Source organism: Hemiscyllium ocellatum, chromosome 3, assembly GCF_020745735.1.
Source record: "Hemiscyllium ocellatum isolate sHemOce1 chromosome 3, sHemOce1.pat.X.cur, whole genome shotgun sequence".
Classification (NCBI taxonomy): Eukaryota; Metazoa; Chordata; class Chondrichthyes; order Orectolobiformes; family Hemiscylliidae; genus Hemiscyllium; species Hemiscyllium ocellatum.
Genome location: NC_083403.1, coordinates 31,792,708 through 31,811,272, shown reverse-complemented (window position 1 = coordinate 31,811,272; position 18,565 = coordinate 31,792,708). Strand labels below are relative to the sequence as shown.

The 18,565-nt window shown below is 42.3% G+C and overlaps 2 protein-coding genes across 2 annotated transcripts in view; one reads left to right on the top strand and one right to left on the bottom strand.

Moving 5' to 3' along the window:
• The window catches only part of scml4 (Scm polycomb group protein like 4), a 125,244-nt gene that overhangs the window by 28,195 nt on the left and 78,484 nt on the right, over positions 1-18,565 (bottom strand). The window contains exons 4-5 of the mRNA XM_060849402.1: positions 14,671-14,676; positions 11,200-11,388 (exon numbers count right to left, since the gene is read on the bottom strand). Coding sequence (XP_060705385.1) covers positions 11,200-11,388; positions 14,671-14,676 — 195 coding nt within the window. The remainder of the gene's footprint in view (positions 1-11,199; positions 11,389-14,670; positions 14,677-18,565) is intronic.
• sobpa (sine oculis binding protein homolog (Drosophila) a) overlaps positions 1-18,565 on the top strand; it is a 433,378-nt gene that overhangs the window by 406,882 nt on the left and 7,931 nt on the right. The gene's annotated exons all lie outside the window — the stretch shown is intronic.

Here is an 18,565-nt window from a genome sequence, read left to right as displayed (position 1 = left end):
GTGGTAAATGCATGTTATAAACTGCTCAGGTTGAAGAAAGGTCCCAACACATTGGAAAATAGTTAATATAACACCTTCATGTATGAAAAAAAGGGAGGCAGAAAGTGGAACTCTGTACTCCATTTAGCCTAACATCTGTCACAGGGAAGGGCTGGAGGGCTGATTTAAGGAGCCTATAGCATCATAAATCACAACATGATGAGGCACAGCTAATATGGCTTTGTGAAATGGGAAATTAGCACATCTATTAGCACATCTATTTAGAGTTTTCTGACAATGTAATATTCACAGTAAGTAAAGGTGTATCTACTGAACCAGTAGATGGAGTATATTAGGATTGCCAGCATTTATTTGATAAGGTGCCATATCGAAGGCAATTTCACAAGATAAGAACACATTGTATTGGGGTTAACATGTTGCGTTGTATCAAGGATTGGCTAACTAGTGGGAAGCAGAGGATAGAGATAAATGGGTCTTTTTCAGGTTGGCAAACAGTGAATAATAGGGTAACTCAAGAATCAGTACTGAGTCTTCAACTATTTACTATCTATGTTAATGATTTTGATGAATGTATGGTAGCTGAATTTGCCAATGACACCAAGATAACAAGGAAAGTAGGACTAATGATCATAATTCTGTTAGTTTTAAAATAGTGATGGAAAAGAGTAAGCCTTCCACAAGAGTTAAAGTTCTTCATTGGAGTAAGGCAACTTTTAATGGAATGAGACAAGAACTATCAAAGTTAGATTGGAGTAGAATATTCACAAGTAAAGGAATGACTGACAAGTTTGAGGCTTTCAAAAAATGTGATAAAGACAGGTCAGAGGCATTATGTTCCTGTTAGTGTGAAGGGTAAGGCTGGTAAGATCACGGAACAATGAATGAATAAAAATATTGATGTTCTAGTTAAGAATAAAGAAGAATCATATATTAGATTATAGACCAATTGGGATCAAATGAATCTCTTAAATTGTACAAACAGTGCAGGAGCATTCTTAAGAGGGAAATCAGGAAGGTAAAGAAGGAATAAGAGAGAGCCTTGCCAGATAAGGCTAAGGATAATCCAAAGAGGTTCTATAAATAGATTAAGGCAACTAGGGAGAGAATCAGGCCCCTTAAAGATCAACAAGGTCAACCTCAGAAGATGAGTGATATTAAATAATATTTCTGTCAGTTTATTTTTTTCCATGGAGAAAGAAATAGGGGCTAGAGAACTCTGGACAAGAAGTATTGATAATCTGAAAACATTTCACATTACAGAAGAAGAGGTACTGGAGATCTCAGAAAATGTAAAGTTGGATAAATCTCAGGGCATTATCAAATGTGGGAAGTGGTGGAGACTGGGACAATGACAACATTTAAAAAGCATCTGGATGGGTATATGAATAGGAAGGGTTTAGAGAGATATGGGCCGGGTGCTGACAAATGGGACTAGCTTAATTTAGGATATCTGGTCAGCATGGATGAGTTGGACTGAAAGGTCTGTTTCCATGCTGTAATCTCTATGATGCTATGACTTTGTCGAGAGGAAGCAGAGGGAAGGGAAAGAGCCTTACGCAGATGATTATATTTTTCTTCTTCAATCCTAATTCTGGTCAGAACTCAATGACTTAAGCCTTGCACGCTAGTTAGAGTTGCACCGAATTGTATGAATTCTTATCTCGACTATTAAATGTGTGAGTCAAATACTGGTATCCTGAACCCGTTCTATCAATGCCCAATTGTTTTATGATTCTTAAATTTAAAACAAAATAAAACTTTGATATCCTGTAAGTTCATCAGTAATGAACCAACCCTGATTTGAAACATTAACCCGTCTTTTCCGTGTTTGCAACAATTATTTCTACTTTAGTCTTCCAGCTATTTAAATCTTATTGGTAGGGAAACTGATATAGTTGTAATATTACCTTAACTAATTTACATATCAACAGAAGAAATAAATATAGATAGTTACAACTTGTGGATTGTGGCGGGTGCAAACTAGCACTTTTAAATTATCTGCCTAATTTGAGAATGATACTTACAATCATAGAGTCATCAAGATGTACAACATGGAAACAGACTCTTCAGTCCAATTTGTCCATGCCGACCAGATATCCCAACCCAATCTAGTCCCACTTGCCAGCACCTGGCCCATATCTCTCCAAACCCTTCCTATTCATATACCCATCCAAATGCCTCTTAAATGTTGCAGTTACACCAGCCTCCACCACTTCCTCTGGTAGCTCATTCCATACACGTACCACCCTCTGCATGAAAAAGATGCCCCTTAGGTCTCTTTTATATCTTTCCCTTCTCACCCTAAACCTACGCCCTCTAGTTCTGGACTCTCCCAATTCAGGGAAAAGATTTTGTCTATTTATCCTATTCATGCACCTCATGATTTTATAAACCTCTTTGGGGTCATTCCTCAGCCGCTGACACTCCAGGGAAAACAGCCCCAGCCTGTTCAGCCCCTCCCTGTAGCTCAAATTCTCCAACCCTGGCAACATCCTTGTAAATCTTTTCTGAACCCTTTCAAGTTTCACAACATCTCTCTGATAGGAAGGAGACCAGAATTGCACACAATATTTCAACAGTGGCTTAACCAATGTCCTGTACAGCCACAACATGACTTCCCAACTCCTGTACTCAATACTCTGACCAATAAAGGAAAGCATACCAAACACCTTCTTCACTATCCTATCTACCTGTGACTCCACTTTCAAGAAGCTATGAACCTGCATTCGCAAGGTCTCTTTGTTCAGCAACACTCCCTAGGGCCTTACCATTAAGTGTATAAGTCCTGCTAAGATTTGCTTTCCCAAAATGCAGCACCTCGAATTTATCTGAATTAAACTCCATCTGCCACTTCTCAGCTCATTGGCCCATCTGGTCCAGATCCCGTTGTAATCTGAGGTAACCTTCTTCACTGTCCACCACACCTCCAATTTTGGTGTCACCTGCAAGTTTACTAACTGTACCTCTTATGCTCACATCCAAATCATTTACATAAATGACAAAAAGTAGAGGACCCAACACCGATCCTTCTGGCCCTCCACTGGTCACAGGCCTTCAGTCTGAAAAATCAGCCTCCACCACCACCCTCTGTCTTCTACCTTTGAGCCAGTTCTGTATCCAATTGGCTAGTTCTCCCTGTATTCTGTGAGATCTAATCTTGCCAGCCAGTCTCCCATGGGGAACCTTGTCAAACACCTTACTGAAGTCTGTATTGATCACATCTACCGTTCTGCCCTCATCAATCCTCTTTGTTATTTCTTCAAAAAACTCAATCAAGTTTGTGAGACATGATTTCCCACGCATAAAACCGTGTTGACTCTCCCTAATATATCCTTGCCTTTCAAATACATGTACATTACATAGAACATAGAAGGATACAGCGCAGTACAGGCCCTTCGGCCCTCGATGTTGCGCCGACCGAATCCTACCTAACCTATACTAGCCCAATAACTTCCAAATGCCTATCCAATGCCCGCTTAAATGACCATAAAGAAGGAGAGTTCACCACTGATACGGGCAGGGCATTCCATGAACTCACAACCCGCTGTGTGAAGAATCTACCCCTAACATCTGTCCTATACCTACCACCCCTTAATTTAAAGCTATGTCCCTTAGTAACACCTGACTCCATTAGCGGTAAAAGGTTCTTAGTATCTACCCTATCTAAACCCCTAATCATCTTATACACTTCTATCAGATCTCCCCTAAACCTTCTCTTCTCCAATGAGAACAGCCCCAAGTGCCTCAGCCTTTCCTCATAAGATTTTCCTACCATTCCAGGCAACATCCTGGTAAACCTCCTCTGCACTCGTTCTAAAGCTTCCACATCCTTCCTATAGTATGGCGACCAAAACTGCACACAATACTCCAGATGAGGCCGCACCAGAGTCTTATACAACTGCAACATGACCTCAGGACTCCGGAACTCAATTCCTCTGCCAATAAAGCCCAGTACACAATATGCCTTCCTCACAGCACTATTTACCTGGGTGGCAACTTTCAGAGATCTGTGTACATGGACACCAAGATCCCTCTGCTCATCCACACTACCAAGTAGCCTACCATTAGCCCAGTAATCCATCATCTTGTTATTCCTACCAAAGTGAACGACTTCGCACTTAGCTACATTGAATTCCATTTGCCACATTTCCGCCCAGCTCTGCAACTTATCTATATCCCGCTGTAACCTACCACTTCCTTCCTCACTATCCACAACTCCACCGACTTTTGTGTCATCCGCAAACTTGCTTACCCAGCTTTCAAGTCCTTCCTCTAGATCATTTATAAAGATAACAAAAAGCAATGGTCCCAAAACAGATCCTTGTGGTACACCGCTAGTAACTGCGCTCCAAGATGAACATAATCCATCAACTACTACCCTCTGTCTCCTTCCAGCCAGCCAATTCCTAATCCAAACCTCTAATGTATCCTCAATGCCATACCTCCGAAGTTTTAGCATTAGCCTACCATGGGGAACCTTATCGAACGCCTTACTAAAATCCATATACACAACATCTACTGCTTTACCCTCATCCACTTCCTTGGTCACCTTCTCAAAGAACTCAATAAGGTTTGTGAGGCACGACCTGCCCTTCACAAAACCATGCTGGCTATCCCTGATCACGTTATTCCTACCCAGATGTTCATAAATCTTATCCCTTACCATCCTCTCTAAGACTTTGCCCACCACTGAAGTCAGACTCACTGGCCTATAGTTGCTAGGGCTATCCCTACTCCCTTTCTTGAACAATGGGACCACATTCGCTATCCTCCAGTCCTCTGGTACTATTCCTGTTGACAACGACGACATAAAAATCCAGGCCAATGGCTCTGCTATCTCCTCCCTAGCTTCCCATAGGATCCTGGGGTAAATGCCATCAGGCCCAGGAGACTTATCTATATTCATCCTTTCCAATATTCTCAAAACCTCTTCCCTGCATATTTCCAGGGCATCCATTCTAATTATTTGTGATTCCATATTCACATCAGCAACAGTGTCCTGTTCCTGAGTGAATACTGATGAAAAGTACTGATTTAATGTCTCTCCAATCTCCTCCGCCTCCACACACAACTTCCCACTACTATCCTTGACTGGACCGATACCTACCCTAGTCATCCTTTTATTCTTGACATACCTATAGAAAGCCTTTGGGTTTTCCCTAATCCTACCAGCTAAAGACTTTTCATGTCCCCTTCTCGCTTCTCTTAGCTCCCTCTTTAGCTCCTTCCTGGCTACCTTATAACTCTCAATCGCCCCTACTGAACCTTCACGCCTCATCTTTACATATGCCGCCTTCTTCCCTTTCACAAGGGACTCCAATTCCTTACTAAACCACGGCTGCCTCACAAGGCCCTTTACACCATGCCTGACTGGTACATACCTATCGAGGACACGCAGTAGCTGCTCCTTGAACACTCCCCACATCTCATTAGTGTTCTTCTCTTGAAGCCTGTTTTTCCAATCCACACATCCTAAGTCATGCCTCACTGCATCATAATTTCCCTGCCCCCAGCTATAGCTCTTGCCCTGCGGCACACGATTATCCCTCTCCATCACTAAAGTAAAAGTCACCGAGTTGTGGTCACTGTCCCCGAAGTGCTCACCTACCTCCAAGTCTAACACCTGGCCTGGTTCATTACCTAGAACCAAATCCAATATAGCCTCCCCTCTTGTTGGCCTGTCGACATATTGTGTCAGGAAACCATCCTGCACACATTGTACAAACACCGACCCATCTAATGAACTCGAGCTATAGCTCTCCCAGTCAATATCTGGGAAGTTAAAGTCCCCCATAACAACCACCCTGCTACCTTCACTCTTTTCCTGAATCATCCTCGCAATATTATCCTCTACTTCTCTAGGACTATTAGGAGGCCTGTAGAAAACACCTAACAGGGTGACCTCACCTTTCCTATTTCTAACCTCAGCCCAAACTACCTCAGATGGCAAGTCCTCTTCCATCGTCCATTCCACTGCTGTGATACTGTCTTTGACAAGTAATGCCACGCCTCCCCCTTTTTTACCCCCATGTCTGATCCTACTAAAACATTTGAACCCTGGAACGTGCAACAGCCATTCTTGTCCCTGTTCTACCCACGTCTCTGTAATGGCCACAACATCGAAGTCCCAGGTACCAACCCACGCTGCAAGTTCACCTACCTTATTCCTTATACTTCTGGCATTGAAGTATACACACTTCAATCCACCTTTCTGGTTACAGGCACCCTCCTTAGAGATCGCTGCATTATTCCTAACCTCCCTACACTCAAGGTCCTGTACCCTAAAGCTACAGTCCTGGTTCCCATGCCCCCGCGGAGTTAGTTTAAACCCTCCCAAAGAGCACTAGCAAACCTCCCCCCAAGGATACTGGTGCCCCTCAGGTTCAAGTGTAGACCATCCTTTTTATAGAGGTCCCACCTTCCCCAGAAAGGACCCCAGTTATCCAGAAACCGGAATCCCTCCCTCCTGCACCATCCCTGTAGCCACGCATTTAACTGCTCTCTCTCCCTGTTCCTCGACTCTCTATCACGTGGCACGGGTAACAAACCAGAGACTACAACTCTGTTTGTTCTAACTCTGAGCTTCCAACCTAGCTCCCTGAAAGCCTGCCTTACATCCTCACCCTTCTTCCTACCTATATCGTTGGTGCCAACGTGGACCACGATCTGGGGCTGCTCCCCCTCCCCCTTAAGGACCCGGAAAACACGATCAGCGACATCACGTACCCTTGCACCTGGGAGGCAACATACCAAACGTGAGTCCCTGTCGCCCCCACAAAACCGTCTGTCTGTACCCCTCACTATCGAGTCCCCAAGAACATTCTGTCCTGAAGGATTCTCCCCAACAACTTGCCCACCACTGACATCTGGCTCATTGGTCTATAGTTCCCTGGCTTGTCTTTACCATTGCAGTTAAACAGTGGCACCACATTAGCCAACCTCCAGTCTTCTGGCATCTCACCTGTGACTATCGATGATACAAATGTCTCAGCAAGGGGCCCAGCAATCACTTCTCTAGCTTCCCACAGAGTTCTAGGATACACCTGATCAGGTCCTGGGGATTTATCCACCTTTACTTGTTTCAAGACATCCAGCATTTCCTCCTCTGTAATATGGACATTCTGCAAGATGTCCCCATCTATTTCCCTACGTTCTATATCTTCCATGTCCACCAAAAACACTGATGCAAATTACTCATTTAGTATCTCCTTCATCTCCTGCTGCTCCACACAAAGGCCACTTTTCTGATCTTTGAGTCCTTAATGTTTTGTAAAAACCCTTTGGATTCTCCTTAATCTTACTTGCCAAAGCTATCTCATCTCTCCTTTTTGCCCTCCTGATTTCCCTCTTAAGTATATTCCGACTGCCTTTATACGCTTCTAAGGATTCACATGATCTATCCTGTCTATATCTGACATATGCTTCCTTCTTTTTCTTAACCAAACCCTAAATTTCTTTAATCATCCAGCATTCCCTATACCTACCAGCCTTCCCTTTCACCCTGACAGGAATATACTTTCTCTGGATTCTTGTTATCTCATTTCTGAAGGCTTCCCATTTTCCAGCCATCTCTTTACATGCGAATATCTGTCCCCAATCAGCTTTTAAAAGTTCTTGTCGAATACGGTCAAAATTAGCCTCCTCTAATTTAGAACTCCAACTTTTAGATCTGGTCTATCCTTTTCCATCACTATTTTAAAACTAATACAATTATGGTCATCGGCCCCAAAGTGCTTCCCCACTGACACCTCAGTCACCTGCCCTGCCCAAGAGTAGGTCAAGTTTTGCACCTTCTCTAGTAGGTACATCCACATACTGAATCAGAAAATTTTCTTGTACGCACTTAACAAATTCGTCTCCATCTAAACCCTTAACATTATGGCAGTCCCAGTCTGTATATGGAAAGTTAAAATCCTCTACCATAACCACCCTATTATTCTTACAGATAACTGAGATCTCCTTTCAAATTTGTTTCTCAATTTCCCGCTGACTATTACAATCCCAATAAGGTAATTATCCCTTTCTTAGAGTCATAGAGTCATAGAGATGTGCAGCATGGAAACAGACCCTTCGGTCCAACCCGTCCATGCCGACCAGATATCCCAACCCAATCTAGTCCCACCTGCCAGCACCTGGCCCATTTCCCTCCAAACCCTTCCTATTCATATACCCATCCAAATGCCTCTTAAATGTTGCAATTGTACCAGCCTCCACCACATCCTCTGGCAGCTCATTCCATACACATACCACCCTCTGCGTGAAAATGTTGCCCTTTAGGCCTCTTTTATATCGTTCCCCTCTCACCCTAAACGTATGCCCTCTAGTTCTAGACTCCCCGACCCCAGGGAAAAGACTTTGCCTATTTATCCTACCCATGCCACTCATAATATTGTAAACCTCTATAAGGTCACCCCTCAGCCTCTGATGCTCCAGGAAAAACAGCCCCAGCCTGTTCAGCCTCTCCCTGTAACTCAGATCCTCCAACCCTGGCAACATCCTTGTAAATCTTTTCTGAACCCTTTCAAGTTTCCGATAGGAAGGAGACCAGAATTGCATGCAGTATTCCAACAGTGGCCTAACCAATGTCCTGTACAGCCGCAACATGACCTCCCAACTCCTGTACTCAATACTCTGACCAATAAAAGAAAGCATACCAAACGTCTTTTTCACTATCCTATCTACCTGCGACTCTACTTTCAAGAGCTATGAATCTGCACTCCAAGGTCTCTTTGTTCAGCAACACTCCCTAGGACCTTACCATTAAGTGTATAAGTCCTGCTAAGATTTGCTTTCCAAAATGCAGCACCTTACATTTATCTGAATTAAACTCCATTTGCCACTTCTCAGCCCATTGGCCCATCTGGTCCAGATCCTGTTGTAATCTGAGGTAACCCTTTTCACTGTCCACTACACCTTCAATTTTGGTGTCATCTGCAAACTTACTAACTGTACCTCTTATGCTCACATCCAAATCATTTATGTAAATGACAAAAAATAGAGGGCCCAGCACCGATCCTTGTGGCACTCCACTGGTCACAGGCCTTCAGTCTGAAAAACACCCACCACCACCACCCTCTGTCTTCTACCTTTGAGCCAGTTCTGTATCCAAATGGCTAGTTCTCCCTGTGTTCCTCAGTTCAACCCAAATAACTTCCCGGATGTATTTCCAGGAATATCCTCCATGAGTACAGCTGTAATGCTATCCTTTATCAAAAATGCCACTCCCCCTCCTCTCTTAACTCCCTTTCTGTTATATAGTTAAAATGATTTCTTCATCCTCAGTCCTAATACTGCTTTTGTACAGAACTGTCAGATATTTGTTCTAAGCAGTTTCTTTATTTCTTCATTTTTATGCCCTTATATTCTGTGTTTTGATTTACTTTTCTGTGTCTTATTATGGTGCTAGAGAGTGACAACATTATAAAACACTTTTCACTGTGTTTTGTAACAAGATGCATGTGACAATAAATAAATCAAATTAAATCAGTTCAGATAACTCCAAGTTCTGACTATTAGACACAATGGCAGCTTCAATAGAATTATAAGAAAGCAAGCGACTTAAGAGCCCATTGAAAAAGCAATTGGAGGACCAAGCATGTTCCTATTTGTGGTCATCGTTGTCTCACCACCACATCAGTAGGAGAATCAAGGGTCATGGGTAAAGGGCAGAAAAGGGAACAATAGAAATGTCAGATCAGTCACGATCCTATTGAATGGTGGAGCAGATTCGAGGGGCTGAATGGCCTTCACATCTTCCTTTTTTTTATGGTCATAACATGAGCACTGCCCCACTTAATGGAGGTGAATAAGATCAAGGAAACCCTGAAAAGAATAAAGCTCTAACAATTCTCTCTGACTAAATGTCTCTGATCATTGGAGGATATCACTATCCATCAACAGGTGGTTCAGTGGTTAGCACTGCTGCCTCATAGCGCCAGGGACCCGGGGTCAATTCCCGTCTCGGGTAACTGTCTCTGGGGAGTTTGCACATTCTCCCCATGTCTGCATGAGTTTTCTCCGGGAGCTCTGGTTTCCTCCCACAGTCCAAAGATGAGCAGGTTAGGTGAATTGGCCATGCCAAATTGCCAGTAGTGTTAGGTACAGGCGTAAATGTAGGGGAATGGGTCTGGGTGGGTTGCTGTTCAGAGGGTCGGTGTGGACTTGTTGAGCCGAAGGGCCTGTTTCCACACTGTAGGGGATCTAATCTAATCATCCATCAACCTTACTTCAAATCTAGACCAAACAATTTTAAGCTCTTGATTTCAGTCCGACCTGGGATCATCATCTATTTATACGTATATAGCCAGAACACATACAGCTACAGGAGTCTGTGACAATATAAGAAGAAAGCTTAACTGGATCGCAAAATCATTTTACATGTTTCACTAATATGCCTGTATGATAAAACTTACTTCCACTACCTCCCAAATTTTCTTCCCTCCCCATTTCCTGAAGAAACTATATTCTGTCAGTACCAGAGGCCACCAGTCCAATGTTAATGCAGCTATTTTTCATGATGAAGGTAATTAGGGAAAACACACTGTTCAACTGAATGCTAGCACAGCCTTATTCTCCCTTAGCATATTAAAAAAAAACTGGAAGCAGTAACAGACTCACACCCTGACTTCATTCCTTCTCCTTCCACCCCACTTCCCTCCTACCCCCCTACACACACACACACACACACACACACACACACACACACACACACACTCCACTGTCAGACTCTGATAGTGATAAATTCACTCCTTGCAAACCACAAAATATTGATTCAGTTAATATTTTTTCTGGACTGTATACCACAGTTGCACAGTAGAAAGCCACAATTTGATTTAAACACATCCTAATTTAATAAATTGTACTTCAGGAAATTATTCTCATCAACTGAGTTTTAAAAACTCCATAGACACCCAAACCACAGTAGCAGCTTTTCTGTTTGTCAGCTAAACTGAGCACCAAGAAATCTGGAATAACAATGGACAGGCAGTGAATTATTGTTGACGATGATTGCAAATCGGAGCACAAAGCACCCCCAAGGTATCCCCCCCTCCCCTTCCTCAGGATATTAATTTGACACAGATAATTTTTTCTAACATTTTTAAGTAACATTTGGAAATGCATCAGTGCATCAAAAACTGTGAGGTCCAACAAGGGACAGATTAATCAATAACCATTAAAAGCACATTTACAGTGAGATACCTGTGTGCATTCTCTCGTGTACATATTCCACAGGTGTCTGAGAAGTTGCATTGTACATGGTGAATGGTTGACTGCTGAATAGATTGTCACAGTGCAAACTGTGACATAGATTCTCCAGGAAGCGCAGAATGAAGACAATACTGTTGACTGCTGGCAGACTCAGTGTGTGCTGTTCTCCATCAAACGATGCTAGAACAAAGAGATTTTCAGAGTCATAGTTGGGCTGGATTCCAAACTAGAGACACCAGTGTGTAACCCACTGCACCATCCCTTTCCAAAAGCAAAACAGGATTTATCTATTTCCATGATCTTGTTGGCTGAGTTTTTTTCAAAAATGGTCTTTTCACACATTGGTCAAGATTACAAATTCAAACTCACTTAGGAAAATACAATGAAAAAGAAGAGATAAATTTGTGGAAATTAGGAAATTGGTCCCCTTCCAAATGCTGTCCACAGGTTATAATGTGTGACTGATGAGTTAGCAGTCAAGACACAGCCCCCGAACTAAACTGAAAATGCAGCCTGGAGGTTGTTAAAGGATATATGATAACCATGAGCTTTCAAACAGTGATTTACATTTGTTTAGTTTACTTAATCTTTTATTTGCTCAGTTGATGACGCCAATTAAGCAGAGCCAATATACATTGCATTATTTTAAAGTCACAATCATTAAAGCTTCTAATGTTCGTGCTGATAATGTTTCAACTATTCAAGTACACCATGAGATCACAACATGATATTTGAATTGTGTAGCTTTGACACTGTAACTTGATGAGATTAAGGACCTCTTATGTACTCCATTATTGCATGAATTAATCTCAGAAGTCACATGACACAAGGTTGTAATCCAACATGTTTATTTGAAATCACAAGCTTTCAGAGCGCTGCTCCTTCGTCTAGTGTCAGTCCACCTGACGAAAGGGCAGCTCTTCAAAAGTTTGTGGTTTCAAATAAATCTGATGGATTGTAACCTGTGTCATGTGACTTCTGTCCTTGTCCACCCCTGTCCAACACCAGCACCTCCTCATCATGAATTCATTTCTTCATTGTTGTTTCTAAATGAGGTAACATTAGCACCGAGGTTATGTCACTGAATTTATGAACCAATCTGGACTATTAAACCACTAAAATGAATTCCAATCTCACAACAGCAGCTGGAATCAGCAAACTCAGCAAAACAAACAGATCAGGAATAAAAAGTGAGCATCAGTGATGCTGACCATGAAGCTATTGGATTGTCATAAAAGCACATCTGGTTCACTAATGTCCTTTAAGAAGGATATCTGAGATTGTTTCCTGGTCTGGCCTATGTTAAATGGGTTACTTTTCATGACTCTTCCCATACTCAATCCTATTTGTGTCAACCACACAAAAGCATTCCCATTATAAAAACATATTTAACTAATTTCATGCATGACCATTTGGGAGTGTACATTGCAGGATAAACAAAGTGAGCAAGTTGATATTAATGCTGGGCAGATTCTTTGTGGAATGCTTCACAGATTAACACTGATAATGTTGACTGTTAGAAAGAAACATGAAAGCTGCAGTTGAAAGAAGCCTGGGTTTGGTGATCCCACAACTGGTGAGGGTACATTTGCCTTACATAAGGTTGCGATGCCTGTAACATCAAAGTCAGCACCTGCCTGCGTCAAAGGTGTCACAGACCTTACAATCACAGGAAAAGGGAAAGAGAGGTTCTGCCAGATTAGAGAGTGAGGTTTCAATTCTCAAGGGGGAAATGAAATAATTATGTTAATCTTTTTGGACTCAAACAGAAACTCTGATTATAGTTCTCTTTGTGTTAAATGCTCTGTTTTGCTATTTGATTATTAGGTCTCAAAAAGGAAATTAAACTCTGAATTAGAAACTACGAACAATGCTGTACCCTTTGTTGTTAACAAAACAAGACTTGTCTCTTCTTAAATAAAAATGGTAATACTTAAGCAGATCAAGTATCAGATAATTTCTGAGTGAGTTTGGGTGGATTATGAGCTAAATTTCAGAATGAACTATTTCAAGATGTGGCTCTAATGCTCCGGAAAAAAACACTTTACTGATCTGATGGGATACTGGAAGGGAATTTGACAACACTAATGAATAATGTGCTCCACATTCTGTAACTTACTTATATTATGTCTTTCCCAGAGAGTGTGTGTGATGGCGGAATATTCCTAGGCATCAGGAGCTCACAGAGTCATAGAGATGTACAGCATGAAAACAGACCGTCAGTTCAACTTGTCCATGCTGGCCAGATATCCCAACCCAATCTAGTCCCACCTGCTAGCGCCCAGCCGATATCCCTCCAAACCCTTCCTATTCATATATCCATTCAGCATCTCTTAAATGTTGCAATTGTACCAGCCTCCACCACATCCTCTGGCAGCTCATTCCATACCTGTACCACCCTCTGCGTGAAAAAGTTGCCCCTTAGATTCCCTACAGTGTGGAAACAGCCCCTTTGACCCAACTTTGTGGGCGGCACGGTGGCACAGTGGTTAGCACTGCTGCCTCACAGCGCCTGAGACCCGGGTTCAATTCCCGACTCAGGCGACTGACTGTGTGGAGTTTGCACATTCTCCCCGTGTCTGCGTGGGTTTCCTCCGGGTGCTCCGGTTTCCTCCCACAGTCACAAAGATGTGCGGGTCAGGTGAATTGGCCATGCTAAATTGCCCGTAGTGTTAGGTAAGGGGTGTATGTAGGGGTATGGGTGGGTTGCGCTTCGGTGGGTCGGTGTGGACTTGTTGGGCCGAAGGGCATGTTTCCACACTGTAAGTAATCTAATCTAATCTAATCTAATCTAGTCCACACTGATACTCTGAAGAACAAGCCACCCAGACCCATTTCCCTTTGAATGATGCACCTAGCATTATGGACAATTTAGAATGGCCAATTCACCTGACCTGCACATCTTTGAACTGTGGGAGGAAACCGGAGGACCCGGAGAGAATGTGCAAACTCCACACAGACAGCCACCCGAGGCTGGAATCGAACCTCAGACACTGGTGCTGTGATGCAGCAGTGCTAACCACTGAGTCACCGTGCTGCCCTTAGGTCTCTTTTGTATCTTTCCCCTCTCACCCTAAACCTATGCCCTCTAGTTCTGGACTCCCCACCCTCAGGGAAAAGACATTGCCTATTTATCCTATCCATGCCCCTCATAACTTTGTAAACCTCTATAAGGTCACCCCTCAGCCTCCGACGCTCCAGGGAAAACAGCCCCAGCCTGTTCAGCCTTTCCCTCTCATTCAAATCCTCCAATCCTGGCAACATCCTTGTAAATCTTTTCTGAATCCTTTCAGGTTTCACAACATCTCTCCGATAAGAAGGAGACCAGAATTGCATGCGATATTCCAACAGTGGTCTAACCAATGTCCTGTACTGCCGCAACATGACCTCCCAACTCCTCTACTCAGTGCTCTGACCAATAAAAAAAAGCATACCAAACACCTTCTTCACTATCCTATCTACCTGTGACTCCATTTTCAAGGAGCTATGAACCTGCACTCCAAAGTCTCTTTGTTCAGCAACACTCCCTAGGACCTTACCATTAAGTGTGTAAGATTTGCTTTCCCAAAATGCTGCATCTTGCATTTATCTGAATTAAACTCCATTTGCCACTTCTCAGCTCATTGGCCCATCTGGTCAAGATCCTGTTGTAATCTGAGGTAACCCTCTTCACTGTCTGCTAGACATAGAAGTAAAACTGAAACATTTTAACTCTAACATCATTTTTAACAACAGAAAGAGGCAAAGTTACCTGGACACTTTATTTCAGGAGGTGCTCAGACACCTTAGGACAGGACTTTCTGATTTGGTTAAAGTTCAAAGACAGGAGAATGTGTCTTTGAGTGGAGCAGGTAAGGGCACCCAGAGGACAGGTGCACCAAAGCAGCCTTTCCAATTGTCCAACAGGTAAGAGGTTTCCTCAGCCTTTTTTGAATGGAAGTGAGAACTGTAAGGCAGATGATCTAACCAAACATAGCACTATGGTACAGGAAATCATGTGCATAGAGCAGCAAGAAGGAATATGGTGGTAGTAGGGGACAGTATAGTGAGGCTGATTGACTGTTCTTTTCAGCAAAGAGTACAGGCAACAGTGTTGTTTGCCAGTGCCAGAGTTTAGGATAACTGCTTTGGGCTGGAGAACATGCAGTGAGATGCCAAGGTTGTAGGGTTTGAGCTACAGGGAGAAGCTGAACAGGCTGGGGCTGCTTTCCCTGCAGCGTCAGAGGCTGAGGGGTGACCTTATAGAGGTTTATAAAATCATGAGGGGTATGGATAGAGTAAATAGACAAGGTCTTTTCCCTGGGTGGAAGAGCCCAGAACTAAACAGCATAGGATTAGGGTGAGAGGGGACAAATTTAAAAGGGACCTAAGGGACAACTTTTTCACACACTGGGTGGTGTGTGTATGGCATGATCTGCCAGAGGAAATTGTGGATGCTGGTACAATTACAAAATTTAAAAGGCACCTGGATGGGTACATTAATAGGAAGTGCTTAGAGGGATATGGGCCAAGTGCTGGCAAATGGGACTAGATTGGCTTGGGATATCTGGTCGGTATGGACGAGTTGGACCGAAGGATCTGTTTCTGTGCTGTACATCTCTATGACTCTATCACTCTATAAATGGGAGAATCCAGAGTTTATGGTCCACATCAGTATCAATGACATAGGTAGAACTATGAAGTGCTGATGGAGTGCGAGAAGATAGAGACTAAATTTACTACCTAAACCATGTTCAGCTTAACATAGGATGAACAGATTAAAGAAGTAACTGCATAGCTCACAATCTAGTGAGACCATATGGAAGTAGAGAGGGGTTAAAACTAAATAGTTGGGGCAAAGAATCAAGGTCACGTCAATGTAACAAGTCAAGGGGGTGGAGACCAGCTTAAAATCAACATAATACTGTGGCAAGTGAATGACAGAGAAAAGTCAGAGAGAAAAACATTCATGAAAATACCTGCAGTCAAAATGAGATGGTAGAAAGATGACAAAAAAAAACTAAAAGCCTTGTGCCTGAATATGTTTAGCATTCACAATAAAGTTAATGAATGATTGCGCACATTGAAATAAATAATTATGATCTGATAACCATTATGGGGACATGGTTGCTGGACAACAAGGATTACAATCTAAATATTATGGGGTATATGATATTCAAGAAGAACAAGAAGCTACGTAAAGGCAGAAGAATAGCATTGCTACTCAAAGATGCAATAATTAGAGACGATCTTGGTTCAGGAGTTTAGAATGTGGAATCCTTTTCAGTGAAGATGAGGAACACTCAGGAAAATAAGTGACTTGTGGGAGTTTAGAGGCACAATATAGAAATAGAAATCACAATTTATGGAGTTTAATGCTGACAAGTGTGAGGTGATTCACTTTGGTCGGAGTAACCGGAATGCAAAGTACTGGGCTAATGGTAAGATTCTTGGTAGTGTTGATGAGCAGAGAGATCTCAGTGTCCATGTACGCAGATCCTTGAAAGTTGCCACCCAGGTTGACAGGGTTGTGAAGAAGGCATACAGTGTTTTAGCTTTTATTAATTGAGAAATCGAGTTCCAGAACCACGAGGTTATGCTGCAGCTGTACAAAACTCTGGTGCGGCCACACTTGGAGTATTGTGTACAGTTCTGGTCACCACATTATAAGAAGGATGGGGAAGCTTTGGAAAGGGTGCAGAGGAGATTTACTAGGATGTTGCCTGGTATGGAGGGAAGGTCTCATGAGGAACTTGAGGCTGTTTTCGTTAGAGACGAGAAGGTTGAGAGGTGACTTAATAGAGACATATAAGATAACCAGAGGGTTAGATAGGGTGGATAAGGAGAGCCTTTTTCCAAGTATGGTGATGGTGATCATGAGGGGGCATAGCTTTAAATTGAGGGGTGATAGATATAGGACAGATGTCAGAGGTAGTTTCTTTACTCAGAGAGTAGTAAGGGTATGGAATGCTTTGCCTGAAATGATAGTAGTTTCACCAACTTTAAATACATTTAAGTCATCATTGGACAAGCATATGGACGTACATTGAATAGTGTAGGTGGGATGGGCTTCAAATTGGTATGATGACAGGTCGGCGCAACATCGAAGGCCGAAGGGCCTGTACTGCGCTGAAATGTTCTATGTTCTAATTTCGGATGAATCATAAACGAAGAAAACTGGATAAAACAGATTGATCAGTGCAGCCTTATTAAGGAGTTCATAAATGCTTTTGAGAACATTTCTGAGAGCTGCATGTCTGGAACTTACCAGAGAGCAACTGAAGTGACTTGGAATTGTTTCACGTACAGGAATAATTAATGCCTTCAAAGTTGGCCCAAAGGGCCCGTTTCCACACACTAGGGATTCTCAATAAAGGCATCTTAAGGCAGCAGTGATCATAATAGAATTTAATTTACATGAAGTTTGCAGTAACTGTTGGTTGCTTGTTTTTAAAAACTGAGACAATCCCTTTCATAATGCTCTGTTTTTAAAACAGTCCTTTTCCCATTACTGTCCACAATCAAAAATACAGAAAAATAAAATATATGGTCTTTATAGCAGAATAAGTGTGGGGCTTCAATGTGGCAGCACCACAATGGACTGAGTTGGTCAAGTCCTGTAGGACACAACTGTGAGACATGATCTAAGGGAGATGATGAAGAAATCAACCAAACAGAGAAACATATTTGACTGTATCCTTACTAACCTGCCTGCCACTGATGCATCTGCCCACAACTGTACTTAAGCTAGCTCAGCTTTCATGCCCTTACATTAATTTATAACATTAGTCTTAGATTCACTTTTCTCCCTTTTAAATTGAATGTTGTGGTCATTGCTACCTAGGTGTTGGGGTCATTGCTACCTCTAAAGTTATAAATTAATAGTGTTGTATTATGCAATACTAAGGCTATTATAACTTGTTCCCTGTGACTTTTAGTTTTGCTCTCACTATTTTCTCCTTTTCGTTAATTGCCATTTCTATGAATTTTATATCTCAATCTCTCATTTACCACCATTAGCACTTCCTTTGTCCTTTCAGCACCTTCACAACCTGTTCCGTTTCCTCCTCCTCTCTCTCTGTCAATATCATAAAAAAGCACCAATTTCAACCCCTTTCTGAAGAATTCACAACTAACTCAAAACATTAGCTCTGTTTCTCTCCACAGATGCTGCCAGATCTGCTGAGTTTCTCCAACATTTTCTATTTTCATTTCTGATTTCTAATATGTAGTTTCTAATAGTTCCTTAGAGAAGCACATTCTGGAACCTATCTCAAATGCATTCTAGTAATTCCTCATCCAAGTTAGTATTGCTAAAATCATGTTTCCAGTTTCTATATAGAATAAAATTAACTAGGACCCTTGACTTTCCTTTATC